Source organism: Rattus norvegicus, chromosome 1 (assembly GCF_021556685.1).
Source record: "Rattus norvegicus strain SHRSP/BbbUtx chromosome 1, alternate assembly SHRSP_T2T, whole genome shotgun sequence".
Classification (NCBI taxonomy): domain Eukaryota; kingdom Metazoa; phylum Chordata; class Mammalia; order Rodentia; family Muridae; genus Rattus; species Rattus norvegicus.
In genome coordinates, this window is record NC_141534.1 from 206770370 (window position 1) to 206787892 (window position 17523).

Below are 17523 nucleotides of genomic sequence, written 5' to 3' on the forward strand. Positions count from 1 at the left end.
CTCCCTCTTGCCTGAGTCCTCACAAGTCAGCACTGCCTGGACATGTTGACATTTACACTTCATAGAGTGCCTGGTTAGGACCCCGGCCTGAAATGCTGCCCACGCTGTGGCACAGTACGCCATGGAGATGTCCTCTCGATGCAGGGCTAGCTGTACCTGCCCAAGACCCTTAGCTAGAACAGGCCCTGCACAAAGGTCTCCCTCACCACACACTGCCCACGGGCGGTCACTTCAGAAGCAGGGGCTGGAGCTCAGTCCCGCCCAGTCCTGTTGGAGGTAGCCCCTCAGTGTTCTCGTGCAGCTTATTCATGTCTGCATCTCAACTCCATTTTCAAGGATATGAAGTGGATCGAAGAGAAGCAAGCATTGTATCGACGGAATCAAGAGCTTGTAGAAAAGGTACGGCCTACCCTCCAGCTGTGCGTGTTTCTGGCAAGACGCCTCTGTGCTTGCAGGGTCTGTGGTAGACGTTGTGGGCTGGTGGTAGGCTTTGAGCACAGTTCCAGGCCTTTCTGCGGTTCACCCTGTAGGAGCCCAAGACCCTCCACTTCCTGTGGAAAGATCTAGTGATGGCTGAATTGGCTCACTTACAGGATATCCGTCCACACTGACGCTCTCCATATTAGAACAGGCTTACAGATCTCAAAGTTCAGTTCAGGGAGAAGTGGATATCGCTGTCTGCTCTACAGTGGACATCTATCTTCATGGAGTTGCTGAGAATGTAAACCATGAATGGCAGATACTGTATTAACCTTTGCTTCTTGTTTTGTGATGCCAGCAATCAAACCCAGGGCCTTGTGCGTGCTAAGCATGTACCTGGACACTTAACACTGAACTACATACGGGTCCCGTGTCTTCACTCTCAGGAAGGCAGGACACTACATCTGGTCCATTTATTGCTAGTGCCATTACATTACACATGAATTTTGTACTTTAAATCTGGAATGTGGCCAGGTAACCACATACGCATTCACTCTTCCCCTGGGCCTTAGACCAGCCTGAGCTCCAGCAACTGCACAGGGACAATGTCCTCAATAGCTTCCTTCCTGCTCCACCTTTGTTGAGTCTGTCTCCCTGGGCAGCCCTGTTGTACTGTGCAAGTGCCCTTTTCTCACAGAAACAAACGGCCGTCCAGAAACCTGGTCTGCATTCTCTTGAGAGAATCAGATGACTTCTCACCTCGTCCACTTCCTATTTTTCAGATAAAACAAATGGAGACGGAGGAGGCGCGGCTGAAGCATGAGGTCCAGGATGCAAAAGACCAGAATGAGCTGTTGGAATTCAGGATCCTGGAGCTCGAGGTAGGCTAGGGAGGTGGGTTACCCCAGTAGGTAGGCCACAGGGCCATGAGCTGGGCTCCTCTTCTCTAACCTCTCAGCTCTTGTGAGTCTAAGAATAGAAACCCAAAGACCACATGGGGTCAACTGTAGCTCCCAGGAAGATGGGGCAGGTGGATAGAGTGAGGTCACCTGGGGTAGGAGTGAGGGGGACAAGCAAGAAGGTATTGCTGTAGAGGAAAACAAACAAACAAACAAATGAAATCCCAGGATAGCTTCTAGACCTGTGACCTCAGCAAAGCACTGTGCCCCCCAGTGCCCAGGCCTAGTACAGCCCAGTGGACATTCATTCTTGTTTGTAGAAGTCTCTTAGTGGGGCAGAGGTACCATGCAGTGGTCAGGCGCCCTTCAACTTTGCCCTGCTGCCCCTGGTCTGTGACCTCTGCTATTACCTACAGAGTGGGAGAGACAGAGATCCTTGGGAGAAGGTCAAGCTGGACTTGGGGAGTGGTGTCACTATGTCACCTTTCACTGTGAGAATGGATGGGCAGTGTGGCTCAATATAGCTAGGGAAGTTCTTACATCCTTGATGGACATTCCTACACAATCCTGTGTCCTCCATCTCAGTCCAGTTGGCAGAAAGCCTGTTGGATACCAAGTTCACATGGATTCACTGCTCAGAGTCCTCCCACACACCTTTCTTTGTGCTGGAGGGTTATGAATCTGACTGTCCTCCATGAGTCCTGGGCCCCTGTGTGTATCCTCTGTATAAGGTCCATGAGCGCTATCAGTTGCCTCGTCCAGTGCTATTGTTGCCAGTCCCATGGGTGGCTCTACCTGAGGCCTGTCCTCTAAGCCTTCTCAAACTTCCTGGTGCTTGGGAATGGATGAGCAAGTGAACCCTGGGATGGGTCCCAGTAAACCACATGGGCAGGACTCCATACAGCCAGCATCCTACTACCTGGGGCAGCAAGCACACAAGGATAATCTTCTGGGCAAGTCCATGGACATTTCTGCCCAAGGACTCCACTAGAGTTGAGTTTGAACAACATCACCTTAACTCTTCAGGGGATGGTCTTAGTGCTCCCCTGGCCCCAGCACTGGGAGGGGAGGAGATAGGATGAGAACAGCCCAACCCTGCCATGCCCAGCCTTCTGTTCTTTGTCTTAGGAGAGAGAGAGGAAGTCCCCAGCCATCAACTTCCACCATACTCCTTTTGTGGATGGGAAGAGCCCCCTGCAGGTGTATTGTGAGGCTGAAGGTGTAACGGTAAGGCTCTCTCCTCCTTCCCTTCCATGGTCTACCTATCTGCCACTCACATATCCTCCTGTCCCTCTGTTTTTCTCCTAGGACATCCTGGTCACAGAGCTGATGAAGAAGCTGGATATCCTGGGGGATAACGCCGTAAGTGTATGTTGCTCTCCTGACTTGTGCATGCCTCTTCATGCTGACCACCCCAGCCCAGCCCTCAGCCCAGGGGCCCCTTGAGCACAGCCCAATCCCACCATAGGCTACCCTGGACAAAGACCTTTCCTGAGGTGAAGAGCCTGCTCAGAATGGACCCCTGCATTTGGGAAAATTTGATGTTGACTCATTGCTTCTAAAGCCCTGGGGCCTAGTCTTCTAGTTCTCGTTACTTCCAGTCATGGATGCTTTGTTTCTAGACCCTCTTGCTATCATAGCACTTCTGTGATGTGACCACAGGGTGCTGGTTTGGGGGAGCATTGCTCTTAGGCATCCCAGGATCACTGGGATTCTCAATTCTGTGATTTGAGGACAGAAGCAGAGTCTACCCATAGGTAATCTCTAAATCTCATTTGGAGAAAAGTTCCAATTTCTGCAGCAACTCCTGAAAAGACTATTAATTACTAAGTAGACAAAGTGAATTCAACCCTTCACCATACCTCCTATCCTTCCTTCCTTTCTTCCTTTCTTCCACACATTTCCTTCTCTGTCAACCATCTACATACATACATACATACATACATACATACATACATACATACATACATATGTACATCTTCCACTCATCCATACATTTCTATCCAGCCAATCTTTGCTGACATCTACCCACCAATTCCTTCTCCATCATCAATCTATCTTTTCATCCATCTTCTGCCTACCATCCCCCATGTATCCACCTTTTATCTATCTATCTATCTATCTATCTATCTATCTATCTATCTATACATCTATCCATTCATCTATCCATCTATCTGTCCATCTATCCATCCACTTATCCATCCATCTATCCAGACATTCATCTATCCAGACATCCATTTTAATTCTACTCCTCCATCCTCCATCAGTCCTCTCTCTCTTCCTCCCTTCTTCCCTCCCTCTACCTTCTCCTTTCTTTCCTCCATCCTCCATCTACTTATCTGTCTATCCTCCACACACTATCACGTACTTGTTGATCTCTGCCACTTCTCCTATGTGAGGTTTGGTGTTGATAGGATCCTTTCTCTTTATCTACTCACCTCTTGGGAAGCATTGAGTGGCAGAGTAGGGAGAAATGCCTTCAGGGAACTCCCTGATGGCTGTGTTCACTCTTGGTGGCTCCATTACAGCAACGGTGGCAAAGCCCAGTTCCATAGCAGGGATAGCTATGGGACCTTGTACCCTGAGGTCTAATCTTAGGTATAAGTTCTGTCATGGAATCTAACTTCTGGTTTCCAACTAGTGAAACTGAGGCCTCAGAAAGTTACAGAGCTGATATAATGGCAGCTAAGCTGATGGTCCCACCCAGATATGGGCCAAGGCCCTTCTTTAACCCAGTAGCTGCTTACTTAAAAGCACCATTCGCATGATTGCCCTAGGGTCATCACACAGCCCCTGAGATCACTCTCAGACCAGTATGTCAGAGAAGGATGGTAACTGAAGGGAATATGACCAGATCTCACACTTAGGAGACCCCAGCAGTTCCTACCAATGGGCCAAATTCTAACTGCAGTTGTCACAACATTGTACTGTGCAGAGACCCTGAGCTTGTGAGTCCTGTCTGGAAATGTTCAGTGGCCCTGCTCGTGAGGAACCAGGTGACTGTCATCGTCATAGTTGAGCACATAAGTGTCATGGCTGCTACGCACAAAATCCCAGAGCATTTCCCACCAGCTGCATGTCCCTCAGGAGCCAGGATACCAGGGGCAGAGTGGAGAATCCAACAGGATTAGAATGGAATCCCATCCTTCACTGCAGATGATGCAGCTCAGGCTGCTGCACTCACACCCTGCTGTCACCCAGAGAAGAGAGGGTGTGCAGCTCAGCTCAGGATGCTGCACTCACACCCTGCTGTCACCCAGAGAAGAGAGGGTTGTAGGCTGATTAAATAGGGTTCTGACAAAGAAGGGCATCGGGACAAGACCTCCAGGGGTCAGAGGGTCAGACTGCATTACCCAAAAATGTATCAGCTTGCTTTGATACATCCAAGTAGACCCTTCAAACACCTTGAAACTACTTTGTTCAGCCTCCCCAACATTCGTGTTTCTGACCAGCAGACAAAACTACAGTCACCCAGCCCTTAGGAGAATGAGCTTCTCCAAGTCTCAAAGGGCTTCTAGAACATGAGGAATGAAGAAGAGTAGGAGGGATGAGGATAAGCGAGGAAGAGGAGGAGCAGAGGGATAAGGAGGGAGAAGAGCAGGGGTGGAGGACTAAAAACACTGAGGCCCAGCACTGGGAGGTGAGGCTGCCCCTTTCCTTGCCCATCCCAGGGAGCACAGCCACCTGCCTATTTCCTGTCAGAATGGTCACCTGTGAGGAATCTTGCTCAGACTTGGGGGTTGGGGGAAGGAAAGAGGCACCCGGAGCCTTTCTGGAGCTCACCTAGGAGGGAAGATCCCTAAGTGATGACGCAATCATGGAAATGCTAGGGGTAGAGCCGGGCTCCTCTCTTCTAGCCTTAGCTGGCCATGCCTCCTTCTCCTCTTGTTCATCTCACATAGGGGCTGGGGAGCCACATCTGGTACTCCATCAGTCTTCCTCTGAGTGTGAATGTGTGGCTGACTACATCCAGAGAGGACCCCCAGGCCAGACAAATCCCGCTGTTTAGGACCACCTAGAGGCCCTTTGGGAACAAAACATGAATGTAGAAAAAGGCAAAAACAAACACCCCACAGACACTGGGATCACTTCACAGCCATGGATACTTGGTCTTCAACATGGCTGCACGTTCCTAGTGCTGGCTCTAAGACTGGGGCAGGGCAGGCCAGAGAAACATGACTCCAAAATGCCTACCTGCTGGCTAGGCTGCCCCAAGAGCTGATTCACTTAGACTTTGGATGGTCTGATGGTGAGGGTTGATATGGGCAGTGCCCCAGAATAGACGAGGTGGGGACAAAGGGCATCAGAGATCCAGAAGGTGACAGAGTAAAAGTACCTTTAGCAATAACCCCAACCCACATCCATTTGCCACCCACCCCTACCCCACCCCCACCTCTGATTCTGACTCTGTTCTGCTTTTGCACACAGAATCTGACCAATGAGGAACAAGTGGTTGTCATTCAAGCCAGGACAGTCCTGACCTTGGCAGAAAAGGTAACGGACTTTCTGGATATCTGGGAGAGGGCCAAGCTCCTGTAGGTAGATTCTCTCCCTGGGACCTGGGAGGAGGGCCTTCAGGGAGAGCATGGTCTCCTAGGTCTTTCTTGTCTGTCTAGGGAAACTGGCCCAGACAGGTTATACAGCTGTACCATGTGCCTTTGTAAAGATTCAAACACTGGCCCAAACACCTCTGACACCACCTTCTCCCAAAGACACTCCCCAATGTAGCCTTCCACCCAACCTCCCTCCAGAATTAGATTGAGCTTATAAAAACTGATGGTGTTCCTTGGTTCCCTATCTAATTCTCTTTGGTCTCCCAGCCTCATCCTGGTTCTGGCCCCAGCCTAGACTTGTTTAGCAGGCCACCATTAATACTTACTTAGACCTACACCCGTGCAGGAAAAGGGGACCCTAGCAAACAAATTGACCCTTCTCTCCTAGGGAAATCAGGAGTACCAGGCATTCTGAATGTCAGGCGGGATGGGTGCTGGGTTCTGGATTGGGCTGGGTACCTAGAGCCCACAATGCCTGCTCATTTCTAACTCCGGTTTCTTAGCTGGCCTCCCTCGATCTTCTTTTAGGCCTTCTCCTTGGTGTTGGGTATGTGTGTGTGTGTGGGGGGGTGTTTGACATTGATATTCATATGGGAGGTGCTAATCACTGTCACCTGTTTACTGTGTTTGTGCCTAGTGGCTCCAGAGGATTGAAGAGACGGAGTCAGCACTACAGCGGAAAATGGTAGATCTGGAGAGCGAGAAGGTCAGTGGAATCTCCCGAAGTGCCCTTGAAGCTGATGTCACCAGGTCTGAATGCCTGAGGCCTAGGCTTGGCCCTCTGTGTTTCAGGAGCTGTTCAGTAAGCAGAAAGGCTACCTGGATGAGGAGCTGGATTACAGGAAGCAAGCCCTGGACCAAGCCCACAAGGTGAGAGCAGTGGCAGACATCTGCCTGCTTACCCACCCTAGTGAATATCTCAGAGACCTGTGGCCAGTCTCGGAGTTTTGAGGAGGCACCAAGACTCTGTGGGGTCACTCTCTGCCAGTCTGAGTTCAGAAAACATGTTGCTGCTCATCCAGCAAAAACTTATGGTGTGCAAGCACAAGAGGACTCTTGGATACAAGAGTGTAGGCACACTGAGGACTAGTAGATACATTAAGTTAGTTGATATAACAATTGGGGTTGGGGATTTAGCTCAGTGCCCTAGCAAGCACAAGGCCCTGGGTTTGGTCCCCAGCTCTGAAAAAAGGGAAAAAAAACAATTAACAAGAGCACAGTGCATGTAAGAGTTAACTGAAGACAGCTAGATGTTCACAGGAAGCACAGTTCCACTGGAGACCCTCCCTTTGTTCGTCTGAAACTTGGAGAAATGCAAGTTTGACCTGTGGTGTGTATCTGGTCATTCTTTGGAGAGTCATAACCTAAAGGGAATATCCTATTTAAAGATAACATTGAAAGCCCCAAATGCTTCATGATTACCTGTTAGTCTGCATTCTGATGCTATTGGAAAAAAAAAATACTCGAGATTAGGTAATGTGTAAAGAAGTCAGGTTCTGGAGCCTGAAAGTCCAAAATTGGGGAAGTGCATCTTCTGGGGTCAGGTGAGGAATTGGCTTGTATTCCAACATTGTAAGAGTGTCTGGGGAAAGGAAAGCTCACAGAAGGCAGCCAGCCAAAGGGATTTGGAGGTCAGGATTGCTTTCCACTTCTGAGTCCCAGAGAACCACACTGGTTCCTTCTAAGGTCAGTATCCTGATGACTAAATGGTCTCCATAGGCTTTTAAAGGTTCCACTACCTTAGTACCATTATGCTCAGAATCAAGGTCCCAGCACAAGCCCTCCAGAGGCACAGTCAAACCACTTCCAGACTAGGTAGCTCGCCTCCGTTCTGACAAGCAGTCCTTGCTGGCATCTGCCTGTAAACCTGAGTTTCACTGGAACATTTATTAACCTTTCTATTCCAAGAAGGACATTGAACTCACTCAAGTGTTGAATGAGAGTTGATTTAACAGGGACACTTAATGCTCAATTCTTAAGACTTCCTAGGGAAACCAAAGCCTGCATATACTTTCTAGGAGTTAGTTACACTTGTGTAGAATAGTTATCTTGAGGGCTTTGTCTTGTCCAGTTGAGAGTCCTTAAAGGCACAGAGAGGCACAGATGGCAGTAGCTCAGGAAGAGCATCCAGTGGTCTGAGGTGTGGCTGAGGACAGGTGTGGGAGTTGGAGCATGACAGCCCTGAGCTTGGCCTTCTCGGTCACTCACTAACAGGAGATCTGAGTCTGGTGGCTTTGGCCCTTGTGGCAAGTAAGGATGTTCATTTCTTCCTCCTGCAATTGTTAGGGGAATTAAACGGCAATTCTGAGAGGCAGGGCTGTCCACTCTGGAGATGGTGGGCCCACTCCTGAGGAAGGGAAGGGCTATTATCTTTTCCCCAGGGTTGCAGAAGGCTGTATGTCAGATGGTGGTGACATTTACTCTAGGGTCATTGCTAGTTAAGGACAGTAAGCAGGCTATAGGCTACCTAAAGGCAGTAACAGTCCCTCTGGCGGCCTATGGCACATCCTGTGGTATATTCTTGTCTGTAAACAAAGTCCAGAATAAAAATTCTCACTAGCAGGGGTATGTGAAGCCTCTGCGATGTTTATTCTAAGCCACTTGTAATCACATTTGTTTTTAAAAGGCTGGTGTTCAGAGCTTGGATCTGACCAATAACTCATGGACAGAGTTATTGCCTAAAATCCCTGATATCCACGACACCAAACAAATGCTAATATAGTGGGGTTCTGATTTCCTTAAAGTCCCCTTTTCTCCCAGCAGCAGCTGATGCAGGAACATAAGCACACTGGAGGACATCAGCAGGGAGTCTTGGCTGGTGTTTGTCCTCAGCTCTTCTAGGGGGCGTATGCTCTCCCCATTAGGACCCCTGCTGAGAGGCAGGGCTGTCCACCCTGGAGATGGTGGGCCCACTCCTGAGGAAGGGAAGGGCTGATGCCTGTCTCCTGTTCCCAGCACATCCTGGAGCTGGAAGCCATGTTGTATGATGCCCTGCAACAGGAGGCCGGGGCCAAAGTGGCCGAGCTGCTGTCGGAAGAAGAGCGTGAGAAGCTCAAGGTGGCCGTGGAGCAGTGGAAGCGTCAGGTCATGAGCGAGCTGCGAGAGCGAGATGCACAGATCCTGAGAGAGCGCATGGAGCTGCTACAGATCGCACAGCAGGTGCTGGGATAGAGGCTTGTCCGGGGTGGGGGGTTGGGGGAGCTTCCCACAGGTCCAACAGCTGTGCCCTCCGGTGACCGGTGACCGGTGACTGACCACACCCTTTCACACTCAGTCCACAACCCTCCCTAACTAGCTCCTAGCCTGGCAGCTGTGTTGCCTAAGCCTTTGAATGGCAGCTCCATGGACTCCTGCCTTCCACGTTTTCCACAAGATGCTGTCCCCTGATGGTCAGAGTGTTGTCTGTGGACAGCAGCAGAACGACCATTACCCAGCCCTGTTGTTTATGGCAGTCGCAGTGTCTGCCTGTATGGAATTGGCCTGAAAGCAGATTCTATGGACACAGCCCAAGCCAGGCTATCCTAAACCCAAAAGATCTTGGACTGCAGATTTCGATAAACCACCAGACTGAATGCTACTTTCCCATGATGGTCAGTAGGCCTCTGACAGGGCTTATCGACTACTTGGATGTGCCTGTAGCCCCTTTACTCATGAACCCACCAGAGGTCCCTTTGGGCTCCTGGGTAATCAGGGAGAGGAAGTTCACCCCATCCTCTTGCTCCATCAATGGGCTGTCATTGTCACTCAGCTGCTTCCAAGGCCCCAGGCCTCAGCCTCAGAAGGAAGTCTTCTAGTTGATAGTTCTAACAGCTGGTTGCCTGATGCTCTGTCTAACAGTCCTGGGAAGGACAGTAGGATAATTCCTCGCTCTTTCACTTAAACACTGTAGTTTCTGACTTGACCAACTCAGAGGACACAGGTCCCATCACAGGAGAAGTGGGGAAGGTCTCTCTCTCTCTCTCTCTCTCTCTCTCTCTCTCTCTCTCTCTCTCTCTCTCTCTTTCTCTCTCTCAATAGATGTGGTGAGCTGGTGACCACAAAGCAGCTCAGGGCTGGACCAACACAGCTTTGTGGGATATTGTCCACCAAATAAGTGAGGGGAAACCTTGACCCTTTTATAATTGGTACACCCAGTCCTCTGATTATTGAATATCTTCCTTCTTTTAATGTTGCAGAGAATTAAGGAGTTAGAAGAAAGAATAGAAACCCAGAAGAGACAAATAAAGGAGCTGGAAGAAAAGGTAAAGCAAATGAATGGGGGAGGGTGCAGCTGCAGGGAGGGAACTTGGGTTTGCCTGACATCACGTTACAAGAACTCAAGCTCAGGCCTCTGAGCTGAGGTCTGGCGTGCAGAGTGACCCACGCAAAGTAGAGTGGAGACAAACAAAAGGAGCCCACTGGGCCAGAGCCAGGAGCCCCTTCACTGAGCTTCACACAGCTTCACCCTGTAGCCTCTGTGCTGCCTCAGTTTCCCCTTTAGACCCATATGTTGAACCAGCGACCTGGTTCATGCTGGTGCCTTGTATGGTACAGAAGGGTTTAACCTTCCAGGCTCATCACGCTTGGCTGTCTGAAGATAAAGTTCCTGAAACACAGACCATGATCCCCAAGAGCTGCTCTTAGGGCACAGGGACATTTTGACCCTGGTCCCCAGGAAGTGTCTCCAGTACCAGAGATGCTAGTGTGCCTGCTCAAAAACTTTCTCCAGACCCTGTGTCTGCAGCCTGGGGTGCAGGGCCTCTGTTCACTGGTATCGACAGACCCACGACTCCCCAGACCAAGTGGAAAGTGTGTGCCTAGAAAACTTGACCCCTGTGGGTTGCCGTGCATTCATTTCGGGGAAGTCCATATCCTCTGTGATTTGGGGCAGGTTTCCAGGTTTCTCGAGTCAGGTGCTTTCTTGAGTCTTGTAATTGTTCCTTCCCGTGGGACAGATCCCATTCACATGACCAGTCACAGGAGGTGGCTTGTGGGACCGATCTGCCAGCCTTATTCCTTCTGGGAGAATAGGAAGCAGTGCTTGGGCAGGACACCCTCTAGACCACCTCCTCACCAGTCTTAGCCAGAGCCTGAAGGTGTTCCTTGTTCTCTGCACAACAGTCCCCAGCAGCTGGCCATTTCAGCCAGGCCATCTTGCCTTAACCATGACAAAGATTGTCATCTGTGGGACACTTGTTGTCACCGTTCAGCAGACCTCACATAAATTCATAAATCTACCAGGAAGAGAGGACCTCAGAGTTGAGCAGGGCATAGGCTGTGAAAGAAGGTACCAACAGGGACCGCCTACAAACTTGGCCACATGGGCAAACACCTGATGTGCACACTAGGCACCCAGCGAGGTTGGGAAGGGACATGGTCTTACGTTTACCTGAGCTTCTAACGTTATAATTTCTGACCTGACAATCTACCGAGAGTAGAATCCTGGAGAAAGATGACCACTCTGTTTAGAGACAAGTGGCAAGTTGGGGACTGCTAGGTAGCTCATTGTTGGGCCAGCAGGCTGTCTACTCTATGGGCCACTTGCCCATCAAATAAATACAAATCCCTAAGGTGGCAATGTAGTCCCCAGACTATATACTTGTTTCATTTTGTATCTTAGTCCAAGGGCTCATGCTCGAATTAACAGTAGAGCAATGTTAGATTCCGTGTCTGGGCTTTCAAACTGAACTAAGTGCCTGAATATGATTGCTTGGTTTTCTTCAAGTTAGTCTGGCCCCACCCCCAACCCAACCAATTCTTAAAGTGTCAAATCTACTCAGGGTGTCAGTATATTTTGTTGTTTAAAAGAAACCTCCACCAAACTATGGTACTTTGTATTTGCTGGGTACTAGGACTGCCCTCCCATTCCAGTGCTGTCATTCTCAGCTCAGTGACTCTCCACAGACCCCTGGTTCCAAGAAGCTCAGTTTGCAGAGCCTTTGTGTGGTGCCTAGTGCCCCACCACCATTTGGGGTAGCATTGTCACCCTAAGCTTGGGCCTCTTGCACCTACCCCATCCTTGCCTGATCCCCAGCTGGCCACGACCCCCTTCTCTATGGTCTTGGTTCATTTCTTTCCAGACAAGCTAAAAACTCTTTTCTTTTTCTTTCTCTCCTGTCTTTTTCCATCCCTCCCTTTCCTTTTCAGTTTTTATTTTTGTTCTTGTTTTTCTCCCTAGCTTTCATTCTCTGGTCATAGCTGTTCTTGGCACCCTGAACTGGTGAGTAGATCAGAGACCGGCACTTCCTGGTCCTGCTCCGTTTTATGGGGGACAGTGGTGTACCATGCCACCCAGGCAGCTGCCTACTTGCCGTCAAGGAAGCAGAAATGCCACTCCAGGGTCTTCCAGAAGCTCCTTGAAAACCTACCCACCCTTCAGAAACCCGAAGCCCTCCTCCAGGCACTAGGTCCATGAGAGGGTATAAGGCACGCTCACGACATGCACCCAGTGCAGAAGTCAGTGTTCATAGCCAGCAGAAGGTGGTTTTGTAATTTTCTGTGTCCTCTGTAGCTCAGATTTCATATCCCCAAGTTACTGGGTCACCTACAATCACAGGAATGGTACGAATGTAGAGCCACTGCTCTGGCTGCACACAAAGGTCACACTTGGTCACCACTCTCTGCTCAGAGGTGTGGACACTTGGGACATAATGATACCGTTCATCTCGGGGCCTCTGCCATCTCCCTTCATCCACTAAGCCCTGTGCTTGTTTCCGCCTTTTTTCTAGCCCTCTGCGAAGGCGAAGGTGGACCTTTGTCCTCTAACGGGACCAGAGAGCAGCAGGTGCCAGAGAAAGTGTGGGAAATTGCATTTCAACACTGAAGACTCGGGAGTGTTCAGGCTCTGCGCCCCGCCTTGTGGAGGATGAGGGCAAAAACACTGTGGCCTGCAGCCACTGTCCACTTGGGGTGAGCCAGGACTAGAACTGGTCTTGCTGGCTAGCGCTTCTCTAAGAGAAGTCTAGCTTTGGCTGCTGGTGACTTTCAGCCCAGAAAGTAGGCCCTGCCCCAATCACAGCAATGTGTAATGTTTGTTCCCTGCCATGCAGGGGTAAGGATTGCTCCGCCAGTGGAGCGATGGAGCCCACGCTGGACACACCCCTCGTTCCCATAGTGACCATCAGTACTCTTGGAAGAAGATCTCAGAATGCCCAGACTTGCCCCTAATGGCAAGATGAAGGCTGTGGTCTCAGGGGTGACCCTGAGTGTCACCCTGTAGTGACACTCACTATGGTCCTGAGCACTTGCTGCTGGACACATCCCATGCCCAACCTTGTTCTGTTACATTGGCATCTCTGTGAGGACAGATAGAGTCATGACTTCCCGCTGGCCTACCCTACTCCCAGACACAAAGGCTAGAATCCTATCCCCAGCTGCTGGCCAGGAACACAGTGGAAAGATCAGAGAAGAGGCCAGGGAGCACATGGGATGAGTACACAGAGGCCTGGCCTTGAAGAATGTGGATCAAAGCACAGCCAAAATACGGTGGAGTTGTGGCCCTCCTAGCCTAGAAGACCCTCAGCAGATGAGCCTCGCCTGAGAGCCTCATGTGACAAGGGCCAGTGATGAAGGTAGCTTAAGATGGCTTCGTCCACAGCCTGTGCACATAAGAAAGGGTCCAGAAGAGAAGATGAACCTAAGGGTCCATGAACTTCGGATGGTAGCCACAGTGCAGTGGCCTACAGGTAGGTGGCAACATCTGTCCACTGGGGACAGCCTTCCTTCCTGCACTATTTGAAGCCTGCTATTTTAGCTTGATCAAATGTGCTGTTTGAGATGTGAACGAGGTCTCCCCTCCAGAGGAGCCTGGAGTGCCTATGTGGATAATAGGCTGGGGGCCTCCTGCATCCATTTCTAGATTTTGCCCAGAGATATAGGCTCCTCACTGTCCCCGTTCATGCTAACTCAGATGCCAGCGCTCTCTGGGGAAGCTACCATGGCTAGCACATTCCAGCCCCACCCTGCTACTAGTAAAACTGGGACAGAAGCTTTCTACTTCATCCGTGGTAGCCAGACCCCACTCACAGTGGGAACTTCCATGTCCCCAGTACAGTGGTGATCAAATAAACACAGGGCACCCTTGTCCCCATCCCTACACACTGGAAGCTCATCCCTGTGATACAGAGTGCTCCACCCTGCCCAGTCCCCACTGATGGCAGAACCAGCAACAGTCTGGGTAAAAACAATCCACTACACACCTAACATGAACCCAGCGCCTGGCACATTCGAGAAAATTCTCTACCCCAAGCTATTTTTTATTTTCACTCAATGCCCTATTAAGTTGCTTGGAACTCAGTCTGAACCCCAGGGGTGGAAATCGTGATCCTGCTGACTCAGCCTTCTGAGTAGCTGGGATCAGAGCCCTAGCTATACTGTGTTTTGAACAGATTCCCATGACAGGAAGATCCTGTTGGCTCCAGGCCCTGTGGCAAATCAAAAGAGCTTGGTCCCCTATGGGCCACAGCAAGACCATTGTGGGGATGAGGTAACTGAGGAAAGACTCCCAGAGACACTCTGAGGCTCTCTGGGATTGGGAAGCCACTGTCTCTGTATGTGTCTCTTGGGACATGAAGGCCTGCTGTAGCATGTTTCAGTGTCCTCTGAGGGATGGAGCTTGCTTGAAGAGCACAGAAATTCCAAGTTCTCACACCAAGGGCTATCTACAGCTTGCAGTAGGGCTCCAATACGGCCTGTTCATCAGAGACATCCCACCACCTAAGAATGTATTGTGGTTTCCTGTTAAGTGGTCCTGGTGAGGCCACCTGTCCTGGCACTGACTGAACAGAGCCTAGAGCTTACCAGGGAACATGGTGGAATCTATTGCTGAGCATAGGGGACAGGAGTTTATGAAGGCAGGCATTGGAGCTTAGACAATGTCACATATGGAGACCCAGCACATGCTCTAGAGTGGTAGAGACTAGCCCTCTTTTCAGCTACAGTAAAAGAGAAATGCCAAGTAGCCAAAGAGTACATTCTCTAGTACACATGCTTCTCCTCATGAGCACTGTGGGTTGGCCCAGTGTCCCTCTCTCTCTAGTATCTTTCCACTCTAGGAGGCCCTTGAGGCTGAGCCCTCTATGCTGAGACTTTCCCACAATCTGAGTATCTAAACAAGGGTGTCAGGAAGACTAGCGTGCCCCATGGACAGTGAGCTGGCTTTTGTGTGGCATGCTGAACCGCTCAGCAAGAATGTCTTCCCACCAAGCCTCTTCTCAGGGCGATGGGCATTTCCCCTGGTGGGGCTATGCAGGAGAATTCCAGGAGACAGCCTTGTTCTGGAGAGATGTGCCTGTGTAAAAGTTTCATGAGATTGTGGGACCTGTCTGTTCAGCAGGTGGTAGGAGGTACTTATTCATCTTTTATGTCACATTCAAATACATATTCTTACGAGCAAGTCTTAGGTCATTCTCTGGTCTTCAGTGTGGGCCAGACCCCCTATTCAGGACACGGTATGACCTCTGTGGCTTCTAGTGTCTATAGACACAGTCAGAAAGCTGGCACAAAGGCTAGTTCTAGAAGGGAGCAGGACGCTGCCTGGCTCAGAGCTACAGGAAATGCCAGCATGAGCCACACGGGGGCACTCCAATCAAGCAAACTGTGTGACTAAGCAACAGGCTGCAGAGGCTCAGGCCATGTAAGTCCCACTGTGTGCTCTTTGTACCTAAAAAGCCTGTGACGTTTTTTGTTTATTTTTGATTGTTCATTTTTTTCGGCTTGCTTCGCCAGAACAATCCCAATCTCACATCCTTAGGTGCCTGGCCTTAAAGGTTGCTGGTAGCTGGATGAAGGACTGTAGACATAGGTCTGCTCAATGCTATCTTCCTATGGAGACAGCCCTAAGTTCCTGGGAAGGCTCCTAGATGACAGAATATGCCTGTCCCATTGGTTGCAACCATTCCTACACTTGTGGCCAGGTAGACCTCTGGGATTTGCAGTTACGGCGCCTTAAATCCGGACAGTTCCCACATGAAGGATATATTAGAGTTTCTATTGCTGTGATAAACACCATGACTAAAAGCAACCTGAGAAGAAAGGGCTTATTTTATGTAGTGTCCACCATCCAAGGAAGTCAGGACAGGAACTTAAGCAGAGCAGAAACCAGGAGGCAGAAACTGATACAGAGGCCATGAAGGAGTGGCGTTTAGTGGCTCAATCCTTCCAGCTTGGTCAGCCTTCCTTTCTTTCCCCCTCCTTTTCTTCCTTTTTGCTATTTTTTTCATGTGCATGAGTGTTTTACTGACATGTTTGCATGTGAACAAAGCATATGCCTGATGCTGTCAGTGCCAGGGGTGCTAGATCCCTAGAGCTGGAGTAATGGATGGTTGTGAGCTGCCATGTGGGTGCTGGGGATCTGGGTCCTCTGGAAGAGCAAGCAGTGCTCTTACCCACTGAGCCATCTCTCCAGCTCCCAGCCTACTTTCTTACATGCCTGCCGGATGGTGGCAGCATCCACAATGATCTGGGCCCTCCCACATCAACCGATAATTAAGAAAATGCCCCACAGGCTTGCCTTCCTCCAGTTTTATGGGAGCATTTTCTCAGTTGTTGTTTCCTCTTCCTAAATAACTCTAGCTTGTGTCAGACTGATAAAAACACAGGACCAGGATGGAGGGAAAACGGGGCAGGTGAGAGGTGCTGGGAGCATGGCAGGGCCGGCCCCCACAGATGCTCCTCCTCATCTGGACAGTAATAGACATAGACAATGTGTTAGCTATTTTTATATTTCCCCATTATTTCTACCGACTTCTATCTCTCCACCTATCATCTATCAGTTGCTATTATAATGCCATAGATTCTTAACCACACCCCCAGATTCAGACCAACAATGCCAGATTTACTCTAACCTCACTCTTTTCCTGTTTCTGACCTCTTACTTTGACAGTGGTAGGGCATGTGACTCGTACTGTGCACTCATTTGTTTATTGTTCAGTTCTGTATGTGTGTCATCTCAGAATCGCTAAGACACAAGATCACTACCGAGAATGCAGTACTGTGTACAGTCCTTGGTCTTATGGTGTCCACACAAAATGTTTTTCCCCTAAATAAACTGTCTTAGACAGGGTTGCTATTGCTGCGGTAAAACCATGACAAAAGCAATTAGGGAAGAAAAAGGTTTATTTGGCTTGCACTTCCATGTCAGTTCATCATGAAAAAAAATCAGAACCAGAACTGAAACAGCAAGAACCCGAAGGTCAGGGATGATGCAGAGGCCGTGGAGGGATGTTACTTACTGGCTTGCTCCTCATGGCTTGCTCAGCCTCCTTTCTTATGGAACCCGGGACCACCAGCCCAGGGATGGCACCACTCACAATTGATTGGGCCCCCCTCCAAGATACAGTAAGAAAATGTCCCACAGGCTTGCCCATAGCTTGATCTTAGGAAGGCATTCCCTAAATTGAGGTTCTCTCCTTTTTGATGATTCTAGCTTGTGTCAAGTTGACATAAAACTAGTAAGCACAGCTGCTCTTGTCAACTTGACACACAAATACATCCCTTTTAAGCCACAACCTTTCCTTTCTTGTTTATCACCAAGATCACACATTAACAGAAACATCACAATATAGAACATTTTGTAAACTTAAAAAGTTCCATAGTCTTTACAGATCCAGACACTTTAAAATTTGGTTTTTTAAAAAATCCAAAGTCTCTTTTAAAATCCAAAATCTCCCTAC

The 17523-nt window shown here is 49.6% G+C and overlaps 1 protein-coding gene across 3 annotated transcripts in view; it reads left to right on the forward strand.

Annotated features, from left to right (window-relative positions):
* Positions 1 to 17523, forward strand: part of Jakmip3 (janus kinase and microtubule interacting protein 3) — a 121500-nt gene that overhangs the window by 90876 nt on the left and 13101 nt on the right. For 2 of the 3 annotated variants that reach the window (XM_087577265.1, NM_001163277.1), the window contains 11 exon segments: positions 337 to 399; positions 1203 to 1301; positions 2448 to 2546; positions 2628 to 2681; positions 5748 to 5813; positions 6510 to 6578; positions 6665 to 6742; positions 8828 to 9031; positions 10048 to 10113; positions 11999 to 12071; positions 12580 to 13536. In XM_087577265.1, the coding sequence (XP_087433391.1) occupies positions 337 to 399; positions 1203 to 1301; positions 2448 to 2546; positions 2628 to 2681; positions 5748 to 5813; positions 6510 to 6578; positions 6665 to 6742; positions 8828 to 9031; positions 10048 to 10113; positions 11999 to 12049 (849 nt within the window). In that variant the 3' untranslated portion in view covers positions 12050 to 12071; positions 12580 to 13536. 3 annotated transcript variants of the gene reach the window in all.